Source organism: Podarcis erhardii (assembly GCF_964252035.2).
Source record: "Podarcis erhardii genome assembly, chromosome: 8".
NCBI classification, from domain to species: Eukaryota; Metazoa; Chordata; class Lepidosauria; order Squamata; family Lacertidae; genus Podarcis; species Podarcis erhardii.
This window is the reverse complement of record NC_138499.1, coordinates 6,838,655-6,866,414: the sequence shown is the minus strand read 5'-3', so window position 1 is coordinate 6,866,414 and position 27,760 is coordinate 6,838,655. Positions and strand designations below refer to the sequence as shown.

At 41.2% G+C, this 27,760-nt stretch overlaps 1 protein-coding gene across 13 annotated transcripts in view; it reads right to left on the bottom strand.

Moving 5' to 3' along the window:
* PTK2 (protein tyrosine kinase 2) overlaps positions 1-27,760 on the bottom strand; it is a 197,289-nt gene that overhangs the window by 60,062 nt on the left and 109,467 nt on the right. For 7 of the 13 annotated variants that reach the window (XM_081874061.1, XM_081874050.1, XM_081874060.1 and 4 more), the window contains 10 exons: positions 26,539-26,618; positions 22,206-22,268; positions 17,113-17,167; positions 14,986-15,126; positions 14,143-14,220; positions 13,247-13,354; positions 11,012-11,129; positions 9,606-9,636; positions 5,380-5,432; positions 590-673 (listed from right to left, as the gene is read on the bottom strand). In XM_081874061.1, the coding sequence (XP_081730187.1) occupies positions 590-673; positions 5,380-5,432; positions 9,606-9,636; positions 11,012-11,129; positions 13,247-13,354; positions 14,143-14,220; positions 14,986-15,126; positions 17,113-17,167; positions 22,206-22,268; positions 26,539-26,618 (811 nt within the window). The remainder of the gene's footprint in view (positions 1-589; positions 674-5,379; positions 5,433-9,605; positions 9,637-11,011; positions 11,130-13,246; positions 13,355-14,142; positions 14,221-14,985; positions 15,127-17,112; positions 17,168-22,205; positions 22,269-26,538; positions 26,619-27,760) is intronic. The other 6 variants (XM_081874052.1, XM_081874053.1, XM_081874057.1 and 3 more) reach the window with 1 other exon arrangement.

Below are 27,760 nucleotides of genomic sequence, written 5' to 3'. Positions count from 1 at the left end.
GACTGGTGCAAGTCTTCCCCTCCCAGCCATGCTTTTGGTTCTCTTCCTTGAGCAAATTTCTTGCATTTGAGGATACTGGAGCCTCCCCCTGTCCAGCATGCTAACATGAAGGCAAATAGCTGTCCCACAGTAAGAATCCTACAGTAGCAATGCCTGCACATGCCTTTAGACCTATGCAAAGCATTACCACAATCACTTACTAACCTAAGTGACCTCAATACACTTTAATAGCTACTAATTTATATGACATTAAACTGCATGCTATACCAGGGGTCCAAGAATATACTGGCCCAAGTGGACCACCGAGTAAAAGATTTGCAGATCTTCTTCACTTGCATTGCCCAATTGTTTTGCTTACATAGTGTACCACATCGGTACAAAGGCGGCAGCATCTACACTTGTTAAAAATATTTCCTGCGAGGTGTGTATGTGTGTGTTGGGAAATGCTCTAAAATTTCAGCGGGATTATTCTTGGAACTCTGCTTCACAATTTTACTCCAACCTCAGGTGAACAAAACTGCAACAGAGTTAGTATTGTTCAGCTTTCGGGTTAGTCAGGAAGCCTAAAGGCAGAGCAGTGCAGTAGTACCCTTATGTGGTGACTCATGGGAACAGAAGACGAAAGGGAGAAAGTGCCTGGCTTTCTTTGCTTTATGTTGACAGTGATTGACTCCTTTACCAAGAAGCGGAAAATAAAAAGAAAGAAAAATTATTTGGACACAACGGAAGATTGACGTATCAGCACATCTGCAAGGAATGAACACCAGAATGCAAAAGTTAAATGTTACATTTTTATCCTTTCAAAGGATAGTCAACTACATGAAATATGTCTTTCCTTCCTTTCAATGGGTATTATTACAGAAATGAATATTTTACTTCTACTTTGCTTTTTGAAAAGGGGTTTATCAAACAGGGGCTGTTAAAAGCTCAACATCTGCAAGCTCTTGTTTACAGCAATGAGCAGAACACGTCGTTTTGGTGTATGAACTGGCATAGATTACAAAATTGACAATTACTAACAAATCTGGATATTCACATGACTGTGTGTATGAACATAGACACAATAACAACAAATGCAAATGTTTCACTCATCATTAAGTAAAAGATAAGGAGTGAGAGTATTTTCTTTTGCCCTAAAGAGGCAAAAACTTCTTTCTGTAAGACCTGACTTCAGCTCCTGGGGTCTTTCTTCACCTCCAGCTTCTTATCCCTGGCCTTTATATAATAAAAACCATAAGCTTCTGCTGGTGCGTACCACAAGGAGATCTGCCAAATTCTTTTGGATCCACGAAAGTGGAGGATTGGACACTGATAATACAGAAATGGAAGCTGCTTAGGAAACATCTGAAAAAGTAGCAGTCCAGCAGACCAGTCAGACACATGCTTCCATTTCTCCTTTTAAACTCTGACAAATTATGTATGGGAAAGGGTATGAGGAAAGGCTCTAGTGTATTTAAGTGTAAGCCTAATGCAGTAGAACAGGGGCCACACCCCCAGCCCCCAGTTTCCATGATCACCAGTGTGGTGGCCTCCCACTTGGTGGAATGCCTTCCTCTCTGAGATGTCTGGCCTTGCCACTATATATATTTTGATGTCAAGACAAGACAGGCATTCTTGCACAAGCCTTTTGAGGTGGAATATCTTATATGATTTAACTGTATCGATCTCCATGCAACCCACCTTGGAACCTGTTCTTTGTACTTTGCTCTGCTTCCTGAACTCTGTTTAGCAGCATCGCTCTTTCTGATTGAGACAACCAAGAATCACAGGGACCTCGCCAGCTCACAGTACAAAAATTGCAGTGGGCTATCAAAAAATCGTGTGGGTGCTTTGCTCTCTTAGCTATCACAAGTAGACAGACCAAACATGTTTCAAGCATGGTCAGCAGGGGAAAAAATCGTAATCTCCAGAAACAGATGGCAGCTCAACGTTTGTTTATCCTCCTTAAATCACTTCTAAGGGTTGTGTGGTACGGAAGATGCAAATTTTTTTTCCCTATTCTGGGATACTAATATTCCCAACAGCAACGTGCATTTTTCTTTCAGTTCATTCAATGCCACACAGGACCTGATTACCAAACTATGCTGTTTAAAACAGGTAGTTGACCATGCATTCCTTGGGCTTTCCTCTTGTTGCAAAAGGATAGTCATGGGACTGTATAATATAGATATGGTTTGCACAAGTGTCTTAAAACGAAGGCATCTGAGCAACTTGAATACACCAAAGGAATAAGGCAATGGTTTATTTACTGAAAGATTTATAAACTGCCATTCAGGACAATTGCTCTCATATGTAATTTCACAATAAATATAATATTAAGTTAAAATAGATGCTAAGCCAAATAATGGTTCTGTTCTATCCAAAGCAGCTCAACACACTTTACTCATCGCTAAGGAGATGGGGGAATGGCAGGGAGCAACTTGATTAACATGTGCCACTGCCTCCCTGTATGAGTGAATTTGGAGGACAGTGCTGCTTCTGAATAAATGGCAGAAACCAGAAACAGAATTCCAGGATTGGATTATTATTTTTTCATCTAGATGCTTGGCATGTAGACCCGCACTGCTTCAGTGACAGATTTAGACATTCTACTCAACTCCACTGTAGAAGTACTCTAAAAAGGGGGTGGAAGGGACAGGAACATTTTGCTCTGTGGTGTGATTAATTTATTTACATCTTCATGTGTTGAATACCACATGCTATAAGGCTGTGACTTACAGATAACACTGAGTGAACGCACATAGCATTTCAAGGCCAAACAGTAAACACCATGTGGAAACCAGGGCAATTCTGTGCATGCACTTCCCCGTGAAACTGCCCATTATTCAGTGATACTTTTATTTGGTGACCTTGTTCTTTAAATGGCTGGCAGCTTTTGCAGAACTTCTAGAACACTTGGATTCATGCATGATAAAGAAGAGCAATGCTGATAAAATCAAAGAGTATCATTCTGTTTTTGTGTTTCTTGGTTTTGATGGGAAAAGTGAGGCTTATCTATAAAACCCTGCCTCGCTATAAGTCTCTGGGCTACAAGTCACTTTAAATATCAAATGACAGCTCTCATTCTGCAGTTTGGGATGGCATCACCACAGCTGGTTTTGCACATTAGACTTTGTGCTGTTAAAACTCTGCTAAGCTAGATAAGCCAACATTAATTGTGCATTGTGTGCATCTGTTGCTTTCATTGTTCAGTGTCATTCAGACATATTCATTGGGAAAGTGTGCCTCTTTTATGTGATTGCATGAAACACAACTTCCTTTGAAGCTAGTTGGTACATTTCGAGAAAAACCCAAAGAGACTATCTCCCCCTGAAAAATACTATGCCCAAACTACCATATAATTTTCACACTAACAATCTGTTCCTGAGGAATGAATTCAACATGACAACAGCCCATGCCAAAACCTGAAGGAACTATACTATGACTTGAAATTATTTTGTGCAAATAATGGTTAGTAGTAACAAAATCTGTATGAATAACCATTTGGACTGTATGAGTCATTAGAGCTGTTCCAACATTTCTACACAAACTGGGCTTTAATGGTTCATAACAAAGTGTTTAGAAACTGCAGCCCAATGGCTGAATTGTTAAGGATTTAAAAGTTATCCTTCTGTGTTTTGGCCTGTACTCCTTAGACTTTGCTACATTTAAGAATGCATCCAAGCTGCTCTAGTGAAGTGGTGATGGATTTCCCAGTTGGCTCTCCATTGTTGTAATAAGAGTTCTCTGTTTAAACAAGAAATTGGCCAGTAGTTTCTTCAAGAATCAAGTGTAATTAAATCCAGCTGTACAAGCCAATAAAAAGGTTGATGTAAAAAGCAGACTGACCAAAAAGAACAAAAAAGAGCCAGAACAGAAAAAAGCATAATCCTGCATGCACAATCTCATGTCTAGATAATGGTACATAGAGCAATCATACTTATAGACTTCAGTTTGATGTGCATGTTGACACTATCCACCCAACTTCTCCATGTTACACAAACCATTATTCATGAACGTGTTGCATCTACAGATTTAATGTTTTTAAAGACTCGAGACCAACTTTGATGCTAACTTATGAAATGGGACCTTTTAATTTCTCAGCATAGATGGAACAAATTCTCTCTCCTGATCCCTGTGTGTTTCCTTCCCTTCTCCTCTCAAAACAACAAGTAAACCAAGGGGTGGCTAATCTGGTTTGGCCTCAGGGCTGCACTTGCCCTTGGTCAACTCCTCCCCTACTCCTTGCTGCACTTGGGGCAACAAGCCACAAGACTTGGCTTGTTGTGTTATCTGAACCCAGGCTCATGTTTCTCTCTAAACAAACCACAAGGAGTAGCCAAGGCCTATTCTTGGCTTACTGCTCCTGGTTTGTTTGGGGAGAGAAGTAGGGGACGACTGTTCATGTTCAACTATGGTCTTCTTTTGTTATTTCCACAGCAATTTTAGCATGTACAATGCTTTTTGGTTACAATTATTCTCTTATAGTAGCCACATAGTGATTAACATTCTATACACAGAGATTGAAGCAAATATGTGCAAACTGACAAAAGCAATAAAATAAAAAATAAGGATAAAACTCATTATCACCCGCGCCTATTTGTCAAACCTATTTCCAAGTGTTGCAACCTGTCCAGAGTCTCCATGTGAATCCACTGAATTCTAGGATTTTAACCCAGGTCTAAATACAACACATTTCCTACTGAACTACAACATCGGCCGAACAGTCCTAAGTTCTCCAGCCTCTAAATCTTCCGCTCTCAACAAGGATCACTACTTTATGTTTTGGTTTGAAAAGAATCCCAGAGTGATCCTAGTATTTGGCAACTCTATGCAACCAAGGGAATTGCAGCAGATTAAAATGGAGCACTTTATTAAGCCAGTAATTCACAGCCATATCAAGTTCTGTTGGTGATGACTAAATCCGTGTAGATACAGAGCACATGCACACATTTTATTAAAGGCAATGATATAAGATATTGCAGTTTTCATTGAGCTGTATATTCCCCCCTCTATGATAGCCCTTGCATACGTGAATCATGAAGGGCAGGGGTAGCCAACAGGATGCCTTCCAGTCAGGGGCTGGTCAGGGATAAAGGGAGTTGTAGTTCAACAGTAACCGGAGGGCACCAAGTTGGCTACCCCTGGTTGAAAAGTAACCTGCACATAAGCAATTCAATTATGTACTGTAATCACTTTTCATCTCAACTTCATATAAGGAGATGCCTTTGTTAAACAAAAAGCAACAAAAAAACCCCCAGCATATCCTCCCCCTCCCAGCCTTCAATGATATTTTGTGAGGAAGTAAGCAAAGGCTTTAAAATATTTAGCAGCAGAGAAGTATATATAAAATTACCAAAATAAAACTGTCTTCATAAGCAAAGTTACTGCAGGTCCTACCTGATACAGAGACTGTATGCGACCGTATTCCTTGCTTCTCGTTGTTGGCCAGCCTGTAACACAAGAGTTCAAATCTGTGAATGCTGTACATTGTAGCTCAAGAGAATTCATTCTAAGAGGGCACCTCCTGCAACTAGGAGGGCCAACCCATTTTCTACAGTGAAAAGTTTTGGAGGAGCAGAAAGTTGTCTCTACCATTATGAATCCACCAGGGGTGGGGGTGGGGGGAGAGTAGAGGGAATGCTATGAGGAGCCAATTTTAAACTTGATTCATCTTGACCAAGTCAGAAGAGAATAGCTTTATAAAGAAACTGGGTTAACAAGCAAGAGTTTAATTTTGAATTGCTTTTAATCCTCATTAGTGTTACCCCAATTCAACACCGTGTCTACTTCTTATATGTGAAAGAGGGCTATGTTGTCTCTTTATTACACGTCTTATTATCTCTCCTGTTAAGTATGTAAGGCATATCCTTCTTAAATATTATTTCACCCCTGGGGGGGGGGGGACTTAGTAGGCTTAGTGCAGCTAAGAATTTATCCATTATCAATCTATTAACTTCAGTGGTGGTTGTACATCAAGAGAGTTTTAATTATGAAACAGTATGAGCAATTCATAAACAGATTAAGCCTGCAATCTTTACATTTACTTGCACATAAGTCCCACTGAACTCAGTAAGAGATATCTGAGTAAACATGAGCAACAATGAGCTACAAAACTGTGACCGCCAGTCTACAGTAAAGTAACATACACTATGCTAAAATGACTGTTTTATGACATAAAAATATATAACTGCATAAATAAAAAACGAAGCTCAGCAAAAGGAAACCTCTTTAGATTTAGCATGCTGTGTAAAGGGAGTGTGGAGTTACAAGTGGCCTCACAGCATTTTGTTTGTGTGCTGCCAGAGGGAGGTGAGGGGCTCCTACATTCACAGCAATAGAAGTTAAAATATTCATTCTTTGGAGACCAGGAAAAAACCAGAGTAGTTCTCCAAGCAGATCAGGATTTTACTACAACTTTAGTAACAACTACTTATATTGAAGCCTACCAGAATCTTTCAGTGGCTGATTGACCTGGTCTAGCTTGTGTAGAGAAGAGCATTTTGAGTACTAAGTAAAATCTGGGTGGGGACAGCTTCAGATTATGGTACGCTACAACCACTACGAAAACATGGAGTGGATTTTAAACATGAGAGACCCCTCCTTATGCATAGCCTTCTGATTGAGGAACACACATTAATACTTAAATGTTTTCTTTCCACTGGAGAACTGGCTGAGCATGTTGCTGGTCAAGAGAACTAAATTCTTTCCCAGACTCTAGAAAGCCAAATTCAGAAGGGAAAGAACACCATAGTCATCACCTTTTGTTACACAAGTCCACCCAGAGAGCTTTGCTTAGGATCCCTTCAAGTCTGAAATCACCAAGCAAAGGGGGTGGAGAACCTCAGGCCGAGGAACCAAATGTGATCCTCTAAAACCCTCTATCTGGCCCTCAGGACTCTCCCCAATCTACACTTCCTCCTAAGCCATTCCCCTTGTCCCCCTACGGCTCACAGGTCGTACTTTGCATCTTCCTCAAGTGCTTGTTCCTTGCAGGAATGTGCCCTTGAAAATGTTTCTTGTTTGCCTGGATGGTGGACCGAGACAGGCTTGTGAGCATTTGTAGGAACTAGCCTACTGTGCAAAGGTAGAAGTTACTTTTGTTGCTCCACCCACTTTTGCCTCTGGCCCTGCCCACCACTGGCATGTGGGGCTTGGAAGGCTGCAGGGGAGAGAATGTGTCCCTAGTGCTGGAAAGGTTCCCCGCCTCGTAACTACAACAACATTCAGAACTTTGCGGACAGTAAAGACTAATGCTCTCCACAGGTCCAGTTACAGATAGGTAGCCGTGTTGGTCTGCCATAGTCAAAACAAAACAAATTCCTTCCAGTAGCACCTTAAAGACCAACTAAGTCAGTTCTTGGTATGAGCTTTCGTGTGCATGCACACTCCTTCAGATACCTGGGTATCTGAAGAAGTGTGCATGCACACGAAAGCTCATACCAAGAACTGACTTAGTTGGTCTTTAAGGTGCTACTGGAAGGAATTTGTTTTGCTCTCCACAGGGTCTTTCTGTCCTAGCGCTTGCCTTGCAGAAACAACTGCCCTGTGAGATTTGCCTTAGCCCATCTCCACTGACCTTTGGAAAATGCTGTAAAATATTTTCAGTTTAAGCTGTTTTTATACTGTCACTTAACTGGGCTACAGCCACTTGAGATATATATTAAGCACCTGGGATATATTTCAAAATAGAGCAAGTGCAGCAAAGAGTTAAAGCTGGCAGCTCATTGTGCTCTTGCCTTAGTCACCATTTGGCCATTACTCAACCCTGAAACCAAAAGCCTCAAACAATGTGCTGAGGATTCAGGCCCTGTTTGAGGGGGTAATGAGCCAAAATAAATGCTCACACCCCTGCATGAGGCATATTTCAGCCATTTGGCTGAAGGTGAAGTTAAGCTCTCTTGCCTATTTAACAACACGCAGTAGTTATAATCTACAAAAGCTATTGCATTATCATGAATATGCTGCATTTTAGGACCTCAAAGAAATGGAGATGACCTATTTTGATTGAAATGAATATACCAAATCAGAACAAAAGGAGGCCTGAAAGGAAAAAGAAAAAGAAAGGTGGCAATAATAATAGAGCTTTTCTGGGGGGAAATTTGCATCATCGTTTCTACCAATGTTCTAAATCTATTGCGATATAATTTGCCTGGTGACATCATCATAAATCTGTAGGCACCAAACAAAAACTTTCTTCTATAGCCAGGCCTTAGGCCTTTAACTGTCTGGGATCTTAGTGTATGGGGATGTTTTTAATGTTTCCTCTTGGTTTTAATGTACAGTGGTACCTCGCAAGACGAATGCCTCGTAAGACGAAAAACTCGCAAAACAAAAGAGTTTTTCGTTTTTTGAGCTGCTTCGCAAGACGGATTTCCCTATGGGCTTGCTTCGCAAGACGAAAACGTCTTGCAAGTTTGTTTCCTTTTTCTTAAAACCGTGCATTCACTTCAAGGAGCAACTCGTAGCACATGGTGTGGTAGCCTTTTTTGAGGTTTTTGAAGACTTTGGTGATTTTTGAAGCTTTTCCAAAGTCCGTGCTTCGCAAGACGAAAAAATCGCAAGACGAAAAAACTCGCGGAACAAATTAATTTCGTCTTGCGAGGCACCACTGTATATATGATGGGGTTGTTTGGCTCTCTTTGGTTGTAAGTCAACTTTGGGTGTGCTCTGGTACAGATAAAGCAACTAACAAATTTAATGGAAGGAAGGAAGGGAAAGAAAGAAAGATTTGGATTCTATATTATTTGGGGTTTATTTTTTTACTCTAGTTTACAGAAATAGTGCTTTGTGCATGCACACACACGTCCCCAGGTAAAATAAAGCTATCATAATGTGGGGAAGGGGTACACACCCACCCACCTGGGATAGTGGCCAGGCTGGAGGGGGGGAGAGATTGCAACTTTTAAACCCCACAATCTGAATAGCATTGTATGCATTCATAATATTCCTATTAATTTAATGAAATTTTTCACTTAATGGTTTTTCTATGGAATAAAATATAGTTGAGGAAAGTGTATTGCCCTAATGTAGCTCACACAAAAAGCTGCCTTCACATGCCACACTATGAGAAAAACAACTACCAGACTTAGGAGACATCTGAAGGCAGCCCTGTTTAGGGACGCTTTTAATGTTTAATAGACTATTGTATTTTAATATTCTGTTGGAAGCCGCCCAGAGTGGCTGGGGAAACCCAGCCAGATGGGCGGGGTATAAATAATAAATTATTATTATTATTATTATTACTACTACTACTACTACTACTACTACTACTACTACTACTACTATTATCAAGGATTGAACCTGGGACCTTCTGCATCAAAGAACTTATTCCATCACTAAATTATTGCCAGGTATGCATTTGAGTTTCCCAAAGGCATTTGATTTTAATCCAGCAGCAGTTTGGTCACAAAGAGATATGGAGGCCACAAGAACCCACAATGCCACCTGCCATCCTTATGATGCTACAAGAGTTATCCAGGTGTATTTGAGTTACATGGTGAATAAAAATGAATGGAGCAAACAATAGCTGGTTAACTTCATTTAAAGTCTTTAGCTGTACAACCCCCAAATTAATATATGTCAAAGTATTATTCAACTTCTGAAAATAAAGTATTAAGACTTACTTTGGTATGGACGGTAAAGCTCTTTCACCTTCTGCATGAAGAGGAAAATAGACAGTCGATTGTCACATGCTCTTACAGTATATGCATAAAATATATTTCGCAAGTAGGAAAACTGCTAATTACAGCTAATTCCATCTTCAAATTCTAGGAGGATGTTTTACAATATCACATTTCCCCTAATAGCCTTACATAAAGCTTCCAAATGCCCCTCATTTATGCGGTACAAGGATCTTATAATGAATCTCTGGATACCTGTAGAAAGGGAAAATCTTCAGAAAAACTCTGACACACTACTATTGTGTCAGAAGGGTCAAAACTACAGGAAATCTGCCCACTGTTTTCAGAGCAACTGAATTGTTACCCCTTGGGTCAACTTCTAACTATTATTTCACTTTCCCAAGCAATTTTTAGAACATCTGCAGAAGGTCCAACATACAGGAAGCAAGAGACTAGAAACTGAAAGTAAAATATTATGAAAATTCAAGTACTCAATGAAAAAGCCCCGAAATCATGGCTGCACTATTCTACACTATTAGTGTTAAGATATCAAAATCAGACTTGAATAATTTCCCTCGCTTAGTAGTGTCTGAAATTTAAATTTGATTATAGATTATCTGTCTATCAGACATGGGGTACTGAAGTATAACCAGTCAGTAGAAAATAAGCTAGACTCTCTGCAGACAACCTCTTTTGTGCTCAGTGCAACAAGGCAAAAGCCGTTCCTGGACTTGGATACATTTAAACAACTATTTTATTTTTGCACTAATATTAATAATCAAAAGTTATTTTTTTAAAATTAAATTTAGTTTTATGTATTTCTTTTTCACTGAATAATTCACATTTGCCAAAATAAAATATGTTTCTATGATTCTAACAGCAGTTTTCATATCTTGTGTTTGAGTCTAAAATTTCTTCGAGCATGCCAAAGCTCATGTAACCAAAAATATCAGAACTGGAGAGATGAAAATTAAAATCCATCATGCTACATGGCGTTATCAAGTGAAGTTAGGCTGCTTATTATGTCTCAGCCTAACCTACTTCACAAGATTGTTGTGAATAATAAAGGGGGGAAAGAACCATAGGTGCCACCCTGATTTCTGTAGAGGAAGAATAGAATAAATAAAAACATAGAATACAAACTAGCTGACAGTTTTGTAATATGACTAAGTTATGGTTTTGCCATCTATAAAATTACTTATATAAGAGTAGCTGTCGGAATTGGCATCTCAGACGCTTGTTAATGTTTTGCTATTAGTTGTATATCCCCTGGCTGCAGAAACCACACGGATTTCCCCTAGTAAACAAGAGAAAAGTTCTCCAGGCTAGGATTCCAGCCACCCCCCAAGCTAAATGACACCAAACCTGACTAGACATAATACAAGTTATCTACAAAAATGTTATCTCACCTTTCTGAGGTCTGATGATGAAGGACTGTGTAGCACCGTTGACCAGCCGGCAATAGCCATCTATCAAGTCTGCCATGTTCTCTGCAATGGTTAAGGATGGTGCTGTCACTGTCAGAGGCTAGAGAGAAAAAGAGCGAGAAAACAGGGCACCAAACAAAGAGGCATTATTTGCAGACACAAACATTTAGTAGAACAGCTGAGCTGTTATGTCAGAGCAGAGCATGCAACTTAAAAACAGAAAATAGGGGGGAAAGTGAGTAAATGATTAAAAGGTCCCAGTTGTTACACCCTAAAGCCTTTCACATGGGAGCGGCCCCATGGAGGATGTGAACATGAGAGCTGGCACGACCACAATGACAAATGCCACTTTCTAATGCCAGTTCGCATGAATAAAGCAGAGTATTTTTTTTCAGCTGCCTACAAGTGCCATCTCTCTGCTGGAAAGCAGTGTATCTCCATGTGGCCGAAGATTAGGACTGTAATTATTTGGATTGAATCCAAAACATACTAGGCATCAGCAATATTCATGAGGCAATGGGAGGAGAATTCAGAAACAATTCACCTTTTGATAAGAAAGGCTTTTCATTGACAGCTCCTCACCTTTGGAATGCCACAGGGAGGCCCAGTACAGTGACTACTTAACTACCTTTTAGGCACCAGGCAAACACATTCCTGTTTTCTCATGACTTTTAGCAAAAGGTAGTTTTGCTGTTTTTCTTTAAAAACAAACTAACTTGGAGCAGTTTTGATTTTGCTGTTTGAAGAGATGGGTGAAATGATGTTTCACAGTGTTGTCTTAGTTTCTATGCTTTATTGCATTACAGACAACTCCCATTTTGCACACATTCAAAGAATGTGTGACCCAGAAGTGGCAGGAAAAGGGGGCAGAATGAGGGGAGGGCAGGCTATATGTGTGCTGCCATCATGTGTGATTACCTGGAATGCGTGTGCGTGCGTGCGTGCGTGCACACGCGCACACACACACACGGGGGTTGTCTGTAATTTATCAATTGTATTTGTATTGTTCTTGCTACTTGTTACCTGCACCAACATAAATTAATGCTGAAGGTGTGGAATATAAATTGTGTGAAACAAACAGAGATCAAACTTGATTGGCAATTGTTATCTGGAATAAAATAACAACAAATAACCAAAGAAGTGCATGCAGTTTGGGTTTTAACTAGAAATTGAATGTCTCTTATTTAACCCTAGAATACTTGCTTATCGATTGTGTGCATAGTTCATACAGTTTAAGAAAAATATTAAGCACAAAATATACCACATTTTCACCAAGTATAATTGATGAAGGTTTATGGTACCAACTAAAGAGCTGTTCACGGGAAACAGGTGGTGCTGTGGGTTAAACCACAGAGCCTAGGACTTGCTGATCAGAAGGTCAGGCTTAGTCATGCTGGCCACATGAGTGCCGCAACTGCGGAGTCGATCACGACTGGACCTAATGGTCAGGGGTCCCTTTACCTTGACCTAAAGAGCTGTTCAGTATGCTTCCATGTATCAACAGTTTCAAAAGCAAGCTTCTGCTAGTCACACCTTTTTTCTGGATTGCACTATGTGCATTGTGCAGGTTTCTTGGGTAGTAACAACATCTCCCAAAGCAGAGAAGTGCACCCATCTTTTATATGACTTAACTGTTCATGTCTGTGTTCTCGCTCTTCTCCACTGTTTTCGTGATTACGTCCAACGTAACAGCTAGGTCAGGGAAGAGTCATTCTCAGGTTCAAAACTCCATACATGGTTTCCCACATTGACCTGTCTAACCACAAATATGTAGTGCTCACACACTCCAAAGGGTAGCAGTTTCTGTCAAACACACCATAATAAGGAGCACCCACAGAGGGCAGTAATGGCTTTCCACTGCAACCATCACCATGGGGTTACTGCAAAAGGAACAGCAGAACTGTAGCATGGGCATGTGGTCCAGCACAACTGGCAAGGCAGACATAATCTCAGCCACTCTGGATCCAAGAAGCCTGAAAGAATAGCACTATGGCAGGTACCTCACTGCAGCTGGGACTCTACTATACATCATTCTTAGCATTATTAATGCAGAGGGCTGCAGTCTCGGGACAAAGAAGTCTGAGGCAATGATCCAAGTTTTTACATTGTCCTGGGAGAGACACCCACCTCTGTTCATGAAGTATTGATAAAGTACAATAAGGAATTAGGTCTCATTGCCTGACCATGCAACAGAAAACTCAACAGTAATCCGCCTACCTCTGGTGCTCCAGCAATTTTCATTTGTAGCACTCCTTTCCTGTCCTTATCTTCGCTAGTTGAATACTGAATGGTCTGAACTTGATGGAAGTCTGCCAGGTGAGTAAGCTACAGAAAAGTGTGGGGTAAAGTGAAAGCATCAGTAACAGCAAGTACTATAGATCACCCGACCATCCTTAAACACTTACCACTATCCTCCGGAAGTTTATCATATTCTGCCAGTTTCCTGTCATTTTTAATAGAGCCTCAGAGCAATGTCACAAGCTCTGCCCAGGGAAAGAGAAGAGAGCAAAGAGATGGCAACTCTTGGCCTAGAGCACCATGGAGCAATATGAACTATTGGCAGAGAGCCCAAATGGAAACTGACTTGAGATCTCCTATGAGGAGAGGAGGGTGGAGGGAAGCATAATCAACACAGCATTTGTTTGCTTTGCTTTCTGTATGTCAAGTTTCCTGAAATCTAAGAAGCCTGGTTTGGGGTTGGTGGTGGTGGTGGTGGGGAACACAATATAATGGAAAGAAAAACCCTAGGAGTCCATTTAAGCCTACCAAAAATGCAGAAGTTATGGTATGAAGAGTGGCAATATCATATTCTATTTCCAGTGTTCAGGGGAGGATGCTTACGCAGCTAACTCATCAAGTACAAGAAAGAGATACCCAAGGAGAAGCCCAAGATTTGCAGAAGTACAACGTATTTAGGGAGAATCCCTATAAACAGTCCAATAAGGACTGAGCACAGAATGCAGACTGACTGTGGTTTGTTTGTTGTTTAGGCAGTGAAACAGATGGGAGCAGCAGAGTTTTGCCTGAAAATCTAACTTGAGATTAACCTCCACCTAAACATTCATTTACACCTCCTACTCATGTTAATACAGTTGGTGGATAAGCAGACTTACATTGGAACCCTTGTCTGTAAGGTAGCTGATTCCTTCTTCTGGACCAATGGCCAGCTCGACCGAAATTATCCAGCTTGACTTTTATATTAACAGAGGTGGTGATGATTTGGAAAGAACATTGACAAAAGAATTGGGTAAATACCATCAAATTTACTACACAACTTCAATCTTTACAGGTTTATCATTGTTTCTTGGCATTATGTAAAATAACTCATTTTTTTAAAAAGCCAGCAGGGGAGAGTTCAATTTTAGACACAGCGGCAATGTGACTCACAGAAACTGAGTGCAGTCTTCAATCCTCGAATTCAAAAATGATTCTTAAAAATGTGTGTAACTGTATTATATGGTTGGTGATTAGCTGGATATAACAAACACATTTACCAAACTCTTGTTCTCCCTTCCCCACCCCCTAAAAAGCACCATTGTCACCTCTGGCCTGGACTGAACATAACAATGAACCACAATTAATGTATCTGGCAGATAATCCCTTAAACCTTGGCATATTACAACAGAGAACAGAGAATAGAGAAAAACACCAGCAAGAAAAAGCAGCCAAGCCTTGAAATTGATTTAAATTTTTCTGACACTCTTCCGTTACAGTTCTGTACCTTTTGGGTAGTGACAGTTCCATAAGGAGAACATCTAGGTTCACCCATAACACTAAACCATGGTTAACACTAATGTTCATGCAACAACAACATGCCTTGGTCAACAAGCAACCTTTAACCATAGTCAAGAAATGATAGTTAAGCTGGTGGCCATAGTTTAATAAACCATGACCTGCCTACAAATAACCCTGATTATTTTATAATATGCCCTAACACTTGGATTTAGCATACTTACACCCAGAGCGCACTTGAAGCATTCCTTGTCAAATCTGTATACTGGTGAGAGGATCTCGAAGAATTTCAAAATACTTTCTTCTCTATTGAGGTTGGCATACTGTCGAAACGTTTGCTGGATCATTTTCCGTAGGTTTTTGGCCTAGGTAATGAAAGAGAGATCACTGTAAGGTCCTGCCGGCAAGAGCGAATATTAAACTGCATCCATCACCACAAGGTTGGAAACATCTGCCCAATAAACTTGGGGGGCGGGATTCACAATTCTGAAGCAGAAAGAAGCTTTGTCAAGCATGAATAATGTACAGCTGTTTACCACCTTGCATCTTATAAAGAAAAACAATGTAACTCTCTTTAACAGGTGCTGTTGCAGAAAAAAGGTTGAAATAAACTTAATTACTCCATAATGTTAAAAGGCAATCTGAGTATTATGATGCACTTGGACCAACTGTCCTTGTCTCGGGTTTGATCTTATTTTCTAAACCTATATAAAGTGAAGAAGAAACTGCAGGCAGCTTCCTCTCAGTCTCATACATTCACATTCAGAATATTCACTCTACCCTCAAGTAGTCCTTGCCCAGAAGCCTGTGACATTCAGAAATTGTACAGAACTGGGAGGAACAAATTAAATAAATCCATTCAGGCTCCTAGTAATCCACACACTCTTTTCCTTGAGGCTCACAAATTGAACACTTAATAATCTATTATAGAATTTTGCTCGGTATTGACATCAGGCTAATTAACTTCGAGTTTCCCGGACCTGATTTTTTCTCTTTTTGAAGAAAGGGATAGCATCCGCCCATCTCCAGTCTTCTGGCAACTCATGTGATCTCCAAGAATTCTCAATTAATAGTCACTGGTTCTGAAACATCCGCGAGCTACTCCAACACCCTTGGCGGCAATTCATCTGGCCCTGGAAACTTGAACTCCTTCAGCGTAGCTAGGTGCTCTCTAACAGCTTCCTTACCTATCCTGAGGTTGAACACAATTCATCTCATTGGAGAAGACAGAGGTGAAATAGAAAATGAGTAATTCTAACCCTCTCTTCATCTTTGGTTAATAATTCCTTAAACAGAAGACCTACCCGCTTCTTTGTCCTTCTACTTTATCTAAACATAACCAAAGAAGCCCTTTCTCAAGTCTCAGCTCTTTCTGGATTTTAGCCTTCCTGATACCTTACATTCTTACAGATGCAAGCTACTCGTTGTACTCATCCTTCTGCCCCCTGTACATATCCTTTCCAAAATCTCAGCTCATCAGCATTAGCTCTCTGTGCAGTCACACAAACTTATTTAGATGTCTTTTGTTTTTCCTAACTGGAATAGTTTGCCATTGTGCCTTCAGTATTCCATACTTCCCAATATCCCACCCCTCTTGAGTTCTTTTCTCCCTCAGAATTTCTAGCCATTGCTAGAAATTCCTCAGATCTGCTTTCCAAAAATCCAGGTTACCTGTCCAGCTATGTCCAGTTTACACATACATTGTTATCACAAATTCCAAGGTAACACAGTCATTTTCACCCCAAGGTTCTTGCCATGTGTACTTGCCAGCTGGTCTCAGTTGGTAAGAATTAGATAGATAAAGAATAGCAGATCCCTTTATTCCCTCCCCCACCTCCTGAGAGATGAAACTGACAGCAAAACAAGTCAGGAATTTGTTCAATACAGTGGTACCTCGCAAGACGAATGCCTCGCAAGACGAAAAATGCGCAAGACGAAAGAGTTTTCCATTTTTTGAGTCATTCCGCAAGACGAATTTCCCTATGGGCTTGCTTCGCAAGACGAAACGTCTTGCGAGTTTGTTTCCTTTTTCTTAAAGCCGCTAAGCCGTTAATAGCCGTGCTTCGCAAGACGAAAAAACCGCAAGATGAAGAGACTCACGGAACGGATTAATTTCGTCTTGCGAGGCACCACTGTATGCCTAAGTCTTTTTTTTGTTTATACCACATTCCCTTGGGCCATTTTCAAGATTGTAAGCCCCTGAGCTTGTCTTGTCCTCTCATGTGTTTTGAAATGCCATGAAATGGGCAGTACTAAATAAATATATAAATGTGCACTTTGAGGGGAGGAGATGGAATGATCAACACACACCATCCAACTACATCCAGCATCTGAATAGAACATACAATTACCTTTACTGAATCCAACAAACTCTTCGGGAAAAATCTTTTTAAGCCCACATCTTTCCTGAAATAATCAAAGCAATAGTTAGTCATGTTTATGAGAACTGTTGTTCTTGGACAGGATTTTGTGATTGATCAAACAAATACATTACCCTAATACAGATTTGGGGATTTGTGTGCCTTGCTCATGTAAATCAACAATAAAATCAAGAGGAAATATGCACAATGTGTGCTAATAAACAAATCAAGGAAGAATTCATAAAAAACAGTCAACAATTATAAAATCTTTTCAACATTGTTTATATATCATTTTAAATAGTTCTTTTATAAACTTCTAGTTGGGAAGCAGACTACTAAAAAACAAAACAAACCCCCTCTTTCAGTTCCAAAACATTTAACAATTTACTTATTTACTGTATCTCTAAGGCAAATACACCAAGCAGAAGCAACTTGTAGTGCTAACAGGCAAAACAAACTTTTATTACTTGTTGACTATATTTGAAGCTTTGTGACACTAGCCCAATCAGCTAATCTCTAAATGTGAAAAATAACGTGCAAGTTATGAGTCTCAGAAAAATGTTGGAATGAAATTATATTGCTTTAGTAGAAATGTTATAAGGAGTTAAGCATAAATAAGTATTATAGTATTAATGGAAAATAAGGTTAAAATAAGTTAAGATAATTATATGACAGAAAATAGAGAAAGATGGAAAGGAATTGCTGAAACAATTAATAGAAGTGGAATACAAAAAGGGAGGTGAGAGGACGTTGATGAAACAAGGGAATGAAAGATAAGGCATTGAAATGGTATGATGTATGTTTTAAAATTGTTTTTGCTCTGTTTTGTTTAGTCTAATGTGTTAATGTTGCATTGTGTATTGTTTATATATTGTATTGTATTGTTTTTTCTTTCTTTTGCTTCTTTTTTCTTCCTTTTCTTTCTCTTCTTTTTTGTAAGGTTTAAAAGTAATAAATATTATTTTTTTAAAAAATGAGGGAAGGTTCCCCTTTATCATTCATAAATATGTGTATGTATATGTTCACACACACACATATATCTCCCTCTCTCCCTTTGACACTTGGGAAAGAGCACCTCCTTTTGCCTAATTTTATTCTGAACAGCGGCCCCAAACTTGAGATGTTTCAGGGATCACTACCTAATACACAACTGGATGTGGACTCCTTTCTATAGAGGTTGTATTCAGAGATGTCAGATGCACAAAGCCAGCTACCATTTAGTGGAATCATTTGCACTTGATTGTAGGCCTCTTTTAAAAAGAAAAGAAAAAAGACCCTGCTAAAAATCTTTCCCCAGAACGTATAAGATTAACGGCAGCAGAACATTCTCCTTTGCCGCTACAAGCACAAGTGTCTGCAGGGATGCTAAACTGGGGAAGAACGTGATAAAACATTCATAAATATTAAGTCCTTTGATGTATTTCTTCTCAGATGCAAACTGTATGCAGTTTATCTTCCTATGTAGGATTAGATAAATCCGACAGTCTACATGACATGCAAGAGCACTCCAAGAGGGACTGCACCGCACATCTTGGAAATATTTACAAAGAAAATATCTCACATTACTGCCACCTTAATGTTATTACCGTACATGGTTTCCGTGTATTGGTATGAACAATATTATACAGTTTTATAACAGTTTTTGCATCATCCTTAACACCCTTCAAGCTCTGCTTGTAGAGATATTTGGCTGGCTATGATAAAAGCTTGGCTTACTGCAGGAGCTGATAAAACATAACAAATAAATATTTAACAAACAAATAAATATTATTTGTTTTTGGTTGGCCTGTGAGAACAGGATGCTGGACTAGATGGGCTACTGGCCTGATCTACTCTAGTTCTCCAATCTGTTAAGGTCATCTTGAATCCAGATTCTGCTTCTACAGCATTAGCTACCTCTCCAAGTTTGATGTCATCTGCAAATTTGATGACCATCCCCTCCATTCCTTCATCCAAGGTGTTTGCTGAACAGCTTGGTAGGTTTCTGGATGAAACATTGGCTCTGGATCCATTCCAGTCCGGCTTCCACGCTGGTCATGGGACCGAGACGGCTCTGGTCGCCCTAACAGATGATCTCTGCAGGCAGCTGGATCGAGGCGGGTCGGGGCTGCTGATTCTTCTAGACCTGTCAGCAGCCTTCGACATGGTCGATCACGAACTCCTGGACCACCGCCTTGCCGACGTGGGGATCCAGGGCACAGTCCTTCAATGGCTGCGCTCATTTCTCTCTGGTCGGGGACAGAGGGTGGCACTTGGGGGGGAATTGTCATCACACCACTCCTTGGTGTGTGGAGTGCCTCAGGGTGTGATACTCTCCCCGATGCTTTTTAACATCTTTATGCGTCCCCTTGCCCAGCTTGCCCAGAGTTTTGGGCTGGGTTGCCATCAGTATGCCGATGACACCCAACTCTATCTGTTGATGGATGGCCATTCTGACTCGGCCCCAGACACACTGACCAGATGTCTGGAGGCTGTGGCTGGATGGTTACGTGGGAGCCAGTTGAAGTTAAATCCTTTGAAGACAGAGGTCCTCTGGCTAGGACGGGACGATATGGGATTGAGGGGACAACTCCCATCTCTTGCGGGGGTGCAATTAATGCCAGCACCCTCCGTTAAAAGTTTGGGTGTAATCTTTGATAACTCCCTCTCTATGGAGGCGCAGATTACAGCTATAACAAAGGCGGCATTTTTTCATCTCCGCCAAGCTAAGCAGTTGGCCCCTTATCTCTCTCGCCCTGACCTAATCACTGTGATCTACGCGATGGTCACCTCCAAACTGGATTATTGTAACTCGCTCTACGTGGGGCTGCCCTTGAGACTGACCCAGAAACTCCAGTGGTTGCAGAATGCCACGGTGAGACCCTTATGGGGTCTTCGCTGCGAGATCACATTCATCTGGTACTATACCAGTGCACTGGCTCCCGGTGGAGTACAGGATCAGGTTTAAGGTGCTGGTTTTAACCTTTAAAGCCCTATACGGCCTAGGACCCTCGTACCTACGGGACCGCCTCTCCTGGTATGCCCCACAGAGGAACCTACGGTCTGCAAATAAAAACATCCTGAAGGTCCCAGGCCACGGAGAGGTTAGGCTGGCCTCAACTAGAGCCAGGGCTTTCTTGGCTGCGGCTCCAATCTGGTGGAACGCTCTGTCACAAGAGACTAGGGCCCTGCGGGACCTGACATCTTTCCGCAAGGCCTGCAAGTCAGAGTTGTTCCACCAGGCCTTTGGTCAGGGCGCAGCCTGACTCCCTCCTCTGGCAACCTGCACAGAATTTTGTTTAACAGTTGTCATCAATTTGATTTTAATTAATTTTTATAATGAAATGTTTTTAGAATGTTGGATTATTTGATTGTTTGATTATTTGATTGTTGTTAGCCGCCCTGAGCCTGGCTTCGGCTGGGGAGGGCGGGATATAAATAAAATTTATTATTGTTGTTGTTGAGCCCGGCTTCGGCTGGGGAGGGCGGGATATAAATAAAATTTGTTGTTGTTGTTGTTGTTGTTGTTGTTGTTGTTATTTATAAAGGTGTTGAACAACAACAGCCACAGGACAGAACCCTGCAGCACCCCACTTGTCACTTTTCCAGGATGACGAGGAACCGTTAGTGAGCATTCTTTGTGTTTGGTCAGTCAAGCAACTACAAATCCACCTAACAGTTACCTAGTCCAGTCCACATTTTCCCAGCTTCTCTGCAAGAATATTATGGAGGACTTTGTCAAAAGTCTTAATGAAATCAAGATACACTGTGTCCAATGCATTCCCCTGATCCACCATCAAAAAAAGAAAAACAAGCATTACTTGTTTTTCAGAAACCCATGCTGGGTATTAGAAATCACAGCATCCTTTTCCAAGTGTTCAGAGATGTACTATTTAATTATCTACTCTAGGACCTTTCCTGGTATCGATGTCAAGCTGACAGGTCAGTTGTTGCTGTTGCTATTTTTACTAAGTTTCTATACTGTCCTTCATCCAAGGATCACAGGGTGGTTTACAATATTACCCCCCCCCCAAAAAAAACAATCCCCCCTATCTCCTCCAGTCACCCTCTTAAGTTAGATATCAATTTCAGAATGAGCTTGTAATGAATAATCAGTTTATATATTGGTAGGACATAACAGTGGACACTGAAGGCATACCTAACTCTACATACTTGGAAAGGTTGGTGGTTCTTCCATTTATATAGCACTTCTAACGTTGCAATTTTCATTGCTTTTTGCTTTCATAACAGGTCCTCCAAACCGTCAAATAGCATTGAAGCTGAATGTAGCCCATCTGTTTTACACTTATACCCTCTCGTGCCTTTCTGCTTTGTATTGGGGCTTTAGTAGGGAAGTCTTTTCACTTCCTAGAAAACCTGCTAATGCACTTAGCCGTTAAGTCAATGAAAACAAAACTGCCCTTTAATGGGCTGTAGCAATGCCAATTGTCTTTTTGGAATTGGATGCAAAGCTCCTCAAGCTCTCTGTTGAAATTTGGCTAGAAGCCACATTTTCACAATTTGCCTAGGTCAATATTCCAGTTTTTAATGATGAGTAACTCAAGTTTGGAGCACATGCTGGGCAATTTGTGATTTTGCTAACTTCATTGTAACTTAGTACAGGAGGAAAGGAAAGAAAGGGAAAACAAAGCCACCGATTATATAATTCCAGAATCTGCTAAGTAATTAAAGACTCTAAGTAATTTAGTCCCGTGACTGATTAATCTAATCACAAACAGAAAATCCATTTTATACAAAGCACTGCTAAATCTGTAGGACTAGACCGGCTGATCCCAGATGCATTAACAGAATGCAGATGATTGAAACCACTATGATACTGCATATCAGCAGGTTTAAACTATGAAGAATCCAATTTGTCTTGGTCAGACAGAAGCTGATGAGCTCTTGCCTCCTCAATAGGTTCAGAGGTCTGAAATTTATTAGGTTTTACGATTTCCCATTTTATCTTAATTAAAGCAATAACAGCAGACTTCGTCTCATGGCCTCCCTGTGAAGAGTGGCACTAATGCAGCTTCTAATGGAACTTATCCTCTTTCTCCTAAGCATGAGACAACTCAGGCCTGGAACTGAAATGATATACTTACTCTAATACTTCATAGTTTGACTTCTTATCTAACGCGTTGCCTCTCATCTCCCAGTATGATCTCCTGAAATCAGCACAGACACAAAACAAAAACACCTTGAGTAAATACTTGTCTGGGCAAGCACAAGATAAGCCATCAGTGCATATAAAAGTATCTCAGCAACTTGACTAATAGAAATCTACTGCTGTTTAAACGATGAACATGCAAGAGCTGAATTTGTCATAATAAAGCTACTAAATCCTCTCGCAGATTAAGAGAGTCACAGCATACACACTTACCATACCCCAATCACCTGAGGAGGATTTTCAAGGTGTGATATCACAACTGTGCCCATCATTAATCCCAGGACAAACCCAAAGCACTGCTACAGGTGCCCTCTGTTTGTGACCCACCTTTTATTGCTATAACATCGAACAACAGAATATGCTTTCCATGAAGTGATTCGAATAGATTTACATATGAGATAGTTATTTTTAAGACAATAAACTTACTCTATTAAATTTTTTCTAATAATTTTAACTATTCTACTTGCGTTGTACATTAATCTAAACTGCATGTATAGCTGCATGTATAGTGGAAAAACATAGCACCATCCTCCTGCAGCTGAATCCCTGTGTTATGGGAGAGGCACCTTTCCACCCAAACATTTCTTTCAAACTTGCAATTTTGACAGTGCTGAGCTGCCGTGTACCAGCCATCATTATTCTTGGCCAGCAAGAGCATTTGCAATAATGGTGTAATTCAAAATTACTGCTCAACATTTGCTTTTCTCTCCCTATTACTCTGTCGCTTGATTTACCACTAATTTCTTATTGATTGTTACTTTTTCTGAGTCTTGCTGTGCAAGACAATAGCAGAACTAAAGCAACTGTCTCAACAAAAAGACCTTGAACAACAGTTTTACGCTTGGGGAATTTTCATCAGCTATTGTTCCAAAATCTCTCTTGTCTCTCTTCGTAATCCGGAAGAGTTTATTAACATGCTAAAAATTATTGTGCTTTGTAAAATAGGAGGAGACTACAAAATGCTGTTTAGGGCTGGTATCCCAGCAGGACTGGGTTGGGCTGGGCTTAGGCTGAGCCCTTCAAGGCTCCAGCCTTCATGCGTGTTCTACAGCCTTCCTGGTGTGATACTGGGCTCAGTTTCACAGCATTCATCTGAAGAGGAAACACAAGCTGAGTGTGACATTGGTGGGGGAAAATGCATACAGAGCAGCTCTCAAGCCACAGGCTTCCCAGCCCTTTCTGACGGTGACAGGGATTAAACCTGGACCTTTTGTATGCAAAGTACAGAGGCGTCTTACCCACAGAGGCTAATGGTGCCGGGGCACCAAGTTCTGGAGGGCGCCAGGGAAGAGGTGGAGGCTGGACGCGGAGCCTCCTGGCATCAGCTCACTGCCCTCGCCATGCCACGCCGAAGCAGCACCGCACCCGGAACCTCCGTCTGCAATGGCCACCGTGACCTCCCCGATGGAGGAGCCGCCCTCCAGCTGCTGCCCGCCTCCTCCAGCCCCGCCAGCAGCGCAGTCCTCCCTAAAAAAACTCTGGGAAATGGGGCGGGGGCGCTAGGGGGTGCTTTGCACCACGGCGCCAGATATGCTTAGGACGGCCCTGGCAAAGTATGCACTGTCCCACTGAGCTGCAGCCCTTCCCTACACTTCCGCAATTCTATAATATGCATTCATGTATCTGGAGACAGAAATATAGCTTGGCTCTGTAGATGCCTAACGAAACCAAATGTCCAGCTATGAAGCTCAGAAGGCAGGCAGCACCAGACACTTAGAAGGCATGCTGTTGGCAGAAGAGGGTGGTGGTGTCTCCATTGCAAAGGAAATTCCCTGGGTGGTAGGAAAGCCAACCCCATTCCACACATCCCTGCTGTACTTCCACTGTGGGGATAGCCAGGGACCTAGTCTGATTCCAAAGACAACCCCACTGGAGGTGGAGACAAATCTGAATAATATTCTGACCCCTCGGTGCAGAGTCAGAGCTATATACAGTGGTGCCCCGCAAGACGAATGCCTCGCAAGACGGAAAACTCGCTAGACGAAAGAGTTTTCCGTTTTGGAGGTGCTTCGCAAAACGAATTTCCTATGGGCTTGCTTCGCAAGACGAAAATGTCTTGCGAGTTCCTGTGGGTTTTTTCCCCTTTCCCCCCCTTTTTCTAAGCCGCTAAGCCGCTTATCTGCTAAGTTGATAAGCCGCTAAAAGCCGCTAAACCGCTAATAGCCCTAATCCGCTAAGCCGTCAATCGGCTTGCTTCGCAAGACGAAAAAACCGCTAGACGAAGAGACTCGCGGAACGGATTCTTTTCGTCTTGCGAGGCACCACTGTATAAAGATTTATGTTTATAGAGTGGGCCATGGAGAAAACGAGACTCCAGATAAAGGCTCCCTGAGCTGTGGCTGATCCCTGTGAAAAGAAAGGGTCACCTAACCTATGTGGGGCATACTGAACAGGAGGGGCTCCATAACTCGCACTATAATCTCAATTAAATAAGTGCTTGCTGCTTTAAGAATATAAGAAACCACCCTTGCTCTCACAGTAGCCAACCAGATGCTTATGGGAAACCTGTAAGCAGGAAGTGAGTACAACAGTGTTCTTCCCACTTGTGATTCCCAGCAACCGATTATAAAATACAAGAGCATGACTTTGTGCTCGCAAGAGTGAGAATGTGTATTTGTGAAAGAAAGAAGATTTGCAGCTCTGGCATGGCACCTGGATAATTTATTAAGAGACAACTCATGAAAAGGGACCACAACATCTTTGCCAGTATTCTGCTTTTCAAAAAGGCCACCAAAGCAACTTGGATGCCTGACAGTCTCCAAAGCCCATTGCTCAGATCTAGGGCACACAATATCCCCTCGACTGAGCTTCAGGCTCCGGCGGGTAGCAGAAAGGCAACAGAAAGGCAAAAATAATCAGTTTCAGATCAGAGACATTAAGACAGATGACCGTAAGTCTTTTTTTTTTCCTGATGAACTCCAAATATTCCTAGTTACAAGAGTAAAAAATATGTTTGGATTTACTTCTCTCAGTTTCTCTATTTTTCTCTATAGAATTTTTTTACACTTTACAAGTATTGGACAATAAGTTAAGGAAGGGGCAACAGCAATGTTCCTAATTCAACTCTTCACAATTTGTAAATGTGGGTTGATGAAACATTCTCCCACAGAAAATGTACCGTAATTTCCACTCCATAACACGCAGTTTTTTCCTCCTAGAAAGTAAGGGGAAATGTCTGTGCGTGTTATGGAGCGAAATCCTACGGATGGCAGGGGAATCTGCTGCAGTTGTGAGCAGTCCATAGCTCGCTTTGAAACAGCAAAGCGTGTGTAAGCGGCTCCTGTCAGCGAGCCTAGCCGGGGAGGAGGGAGAGAAGCAGAGCGGGGTTGGCTGCTTTAAAACAACCCCATGCTCTCTGTCCTTGCCTGCAGTTCTTTGCTGTCCGATTTTGGATTAGCCACTGTAGGGCCTGTGTGTGTGCCTGAGCTATCGTTCTCCTCCTCCTGCTTCCCGTTCACTCTCCCAGCGCCCCTGTGCTCTCCTGCGACTTTAGGATTGATACTCTCTGTATGTGTGTGGCATCATTCTCCTTATCTTGCTTCCTGTTCACTCTCCCAGCGCCCCGCGCTCTCCTGCGACTTTAGGATTGATACTCTCTGTGTGTGAGGGATCATTCTCCTTCTCTTGCTTCCCACTCCCAGCGCCCCTGCGCTCTCCTGTGACTTTAGGATTGATACTCTGTGTGTCTGTGTGTGTGTGTGAGGCATCGTTCTCCTTCTCTTGCTTCCCGTTCACTCCCCCAGCGCCCCTGCGACTTTAGGGCGACTTTAGCATGGATCCACATGGATCCTCAGGATTTTTGCATTGGGCTACCCCAAACTCACCGTCAGATCACATGTCTGTGGCCACAGCATGAACCACAAAAATCATACATCCACTGTTTCATTTAGAATATTTTTTTCTTGTTTTCCTCCTCTAAAAACTACGTGTGTGTTATGGTCTGGTGTGTGTTATAGAGAGAAAAATACGGTATTTGTATTGCCTTACTTTCAATATATGGCTAATTTCTAACCATTTGAGTTTAGTTTGTGTGAACTGAGCAGAAGTGACATAAAAATGCCACTAACTGGGAGTTTGGGGAAGGGGAAATCTGTAAATTTAAAAGCATCACAATTGTATTACACCAAACACTGTAAGTTCTAAAAAGACTTTTAAGGAAACCTTTTTTTAAAAAAAACCCAATTTTCATATCAATCAGGGTACCAAGAATAAGGGAAATTGCTCATCTTATAAAAGTTTGAATAAATATGTAAAAAATATTGCCTTACCGGATTTCAAGGCAACCTAGCTTCAAGGCAATTTCCTGGTCCACCTGGTCTGCTATTTCTACCATATAGTCATTTTTCACCTAAAGTAAAACAAAGAGGAATGTGTCATATATAAGAACAGTATAAATGACATCAAATATACTTTCATTCAAATATCATGTTCACTGCAAGTTTCAATACTTTTCCAAGCAAATTTCATCAGTCTGCTTTGGAGGTAAATTATTCTCAAGCTCCTAGCAATCTTTTCCACGAGTAATGAAGAGCAGATTTGTTCATTAAAAGGTGGGGGTGGGTGGGTTGAGGAGTAGGGTGAGGAAAAGTATTCTAGTTTCTTGTGCAACATCCAAAGAGGGATACTGTGCATTTCCCTTGTGCAGAGAGTAGCTGAGCAATATTCTTGAATCTGAAAATGTACACATGCACAACTGGCAAGACATGAGACTCTTGATTTCAAACATTAACCAAGAAAAAGCAAAAAAGAGGGAGTGTGTATCACTCCTGCTTGCCTTCCAATCACATACCTCCAAAATGTGAAGTTGTCTGAAGTGATGTGGTATTTTCTACTGTGGATTCGTATTTTTTTCTAGATTTATTGCATTGTTTTTATAGAAATGGTTGCAAACTGGACACTGTGTAACCTCAGATGCTTGCCAGTCTACAAAGACACGAGGCAAGTGCAGCTGGAAAACCAAACCAACTTTGAGGATACAACCCATGGTTTTGTTTCACAGTCACTATGTGGGAGAACTCATAATTACCTCAGTTTGTGAAACAAACCATGATCAGGATTTTCCAAGGAGAGTCCTGGAGCTGACTCTCCACCCATTATGAGGGCTAAGAACAGATACAATAATAGTCATCCAATTCCCGCCCCCCTCAAAGTAAATAAATAAAGGTTGGTAATTAAAAATATAATTTATCCCCAAATGAAATTCAGACCTCCTTGACTGAGATGTATACTTTAATGGCAATAATTAACATTAGCACATGACTATCACTGGACATTTAAACAGCTCTGTTAGAAGGAAGAATGATTAATAACAGCCAACGTTGTGAATAGCTGGGTAAGCAGAGATAACCTACATGAAAACTTAATTTTTATGAATACTTAGGGCTAATAGGGCTTTTCATCTTAAAAACGCTTAAAGTTTATAGATAACAAATCAGAGCTTAACAGAATTACACTGAAAGCTTGGCATTTTTTCTGCACTTATTGGTGGAT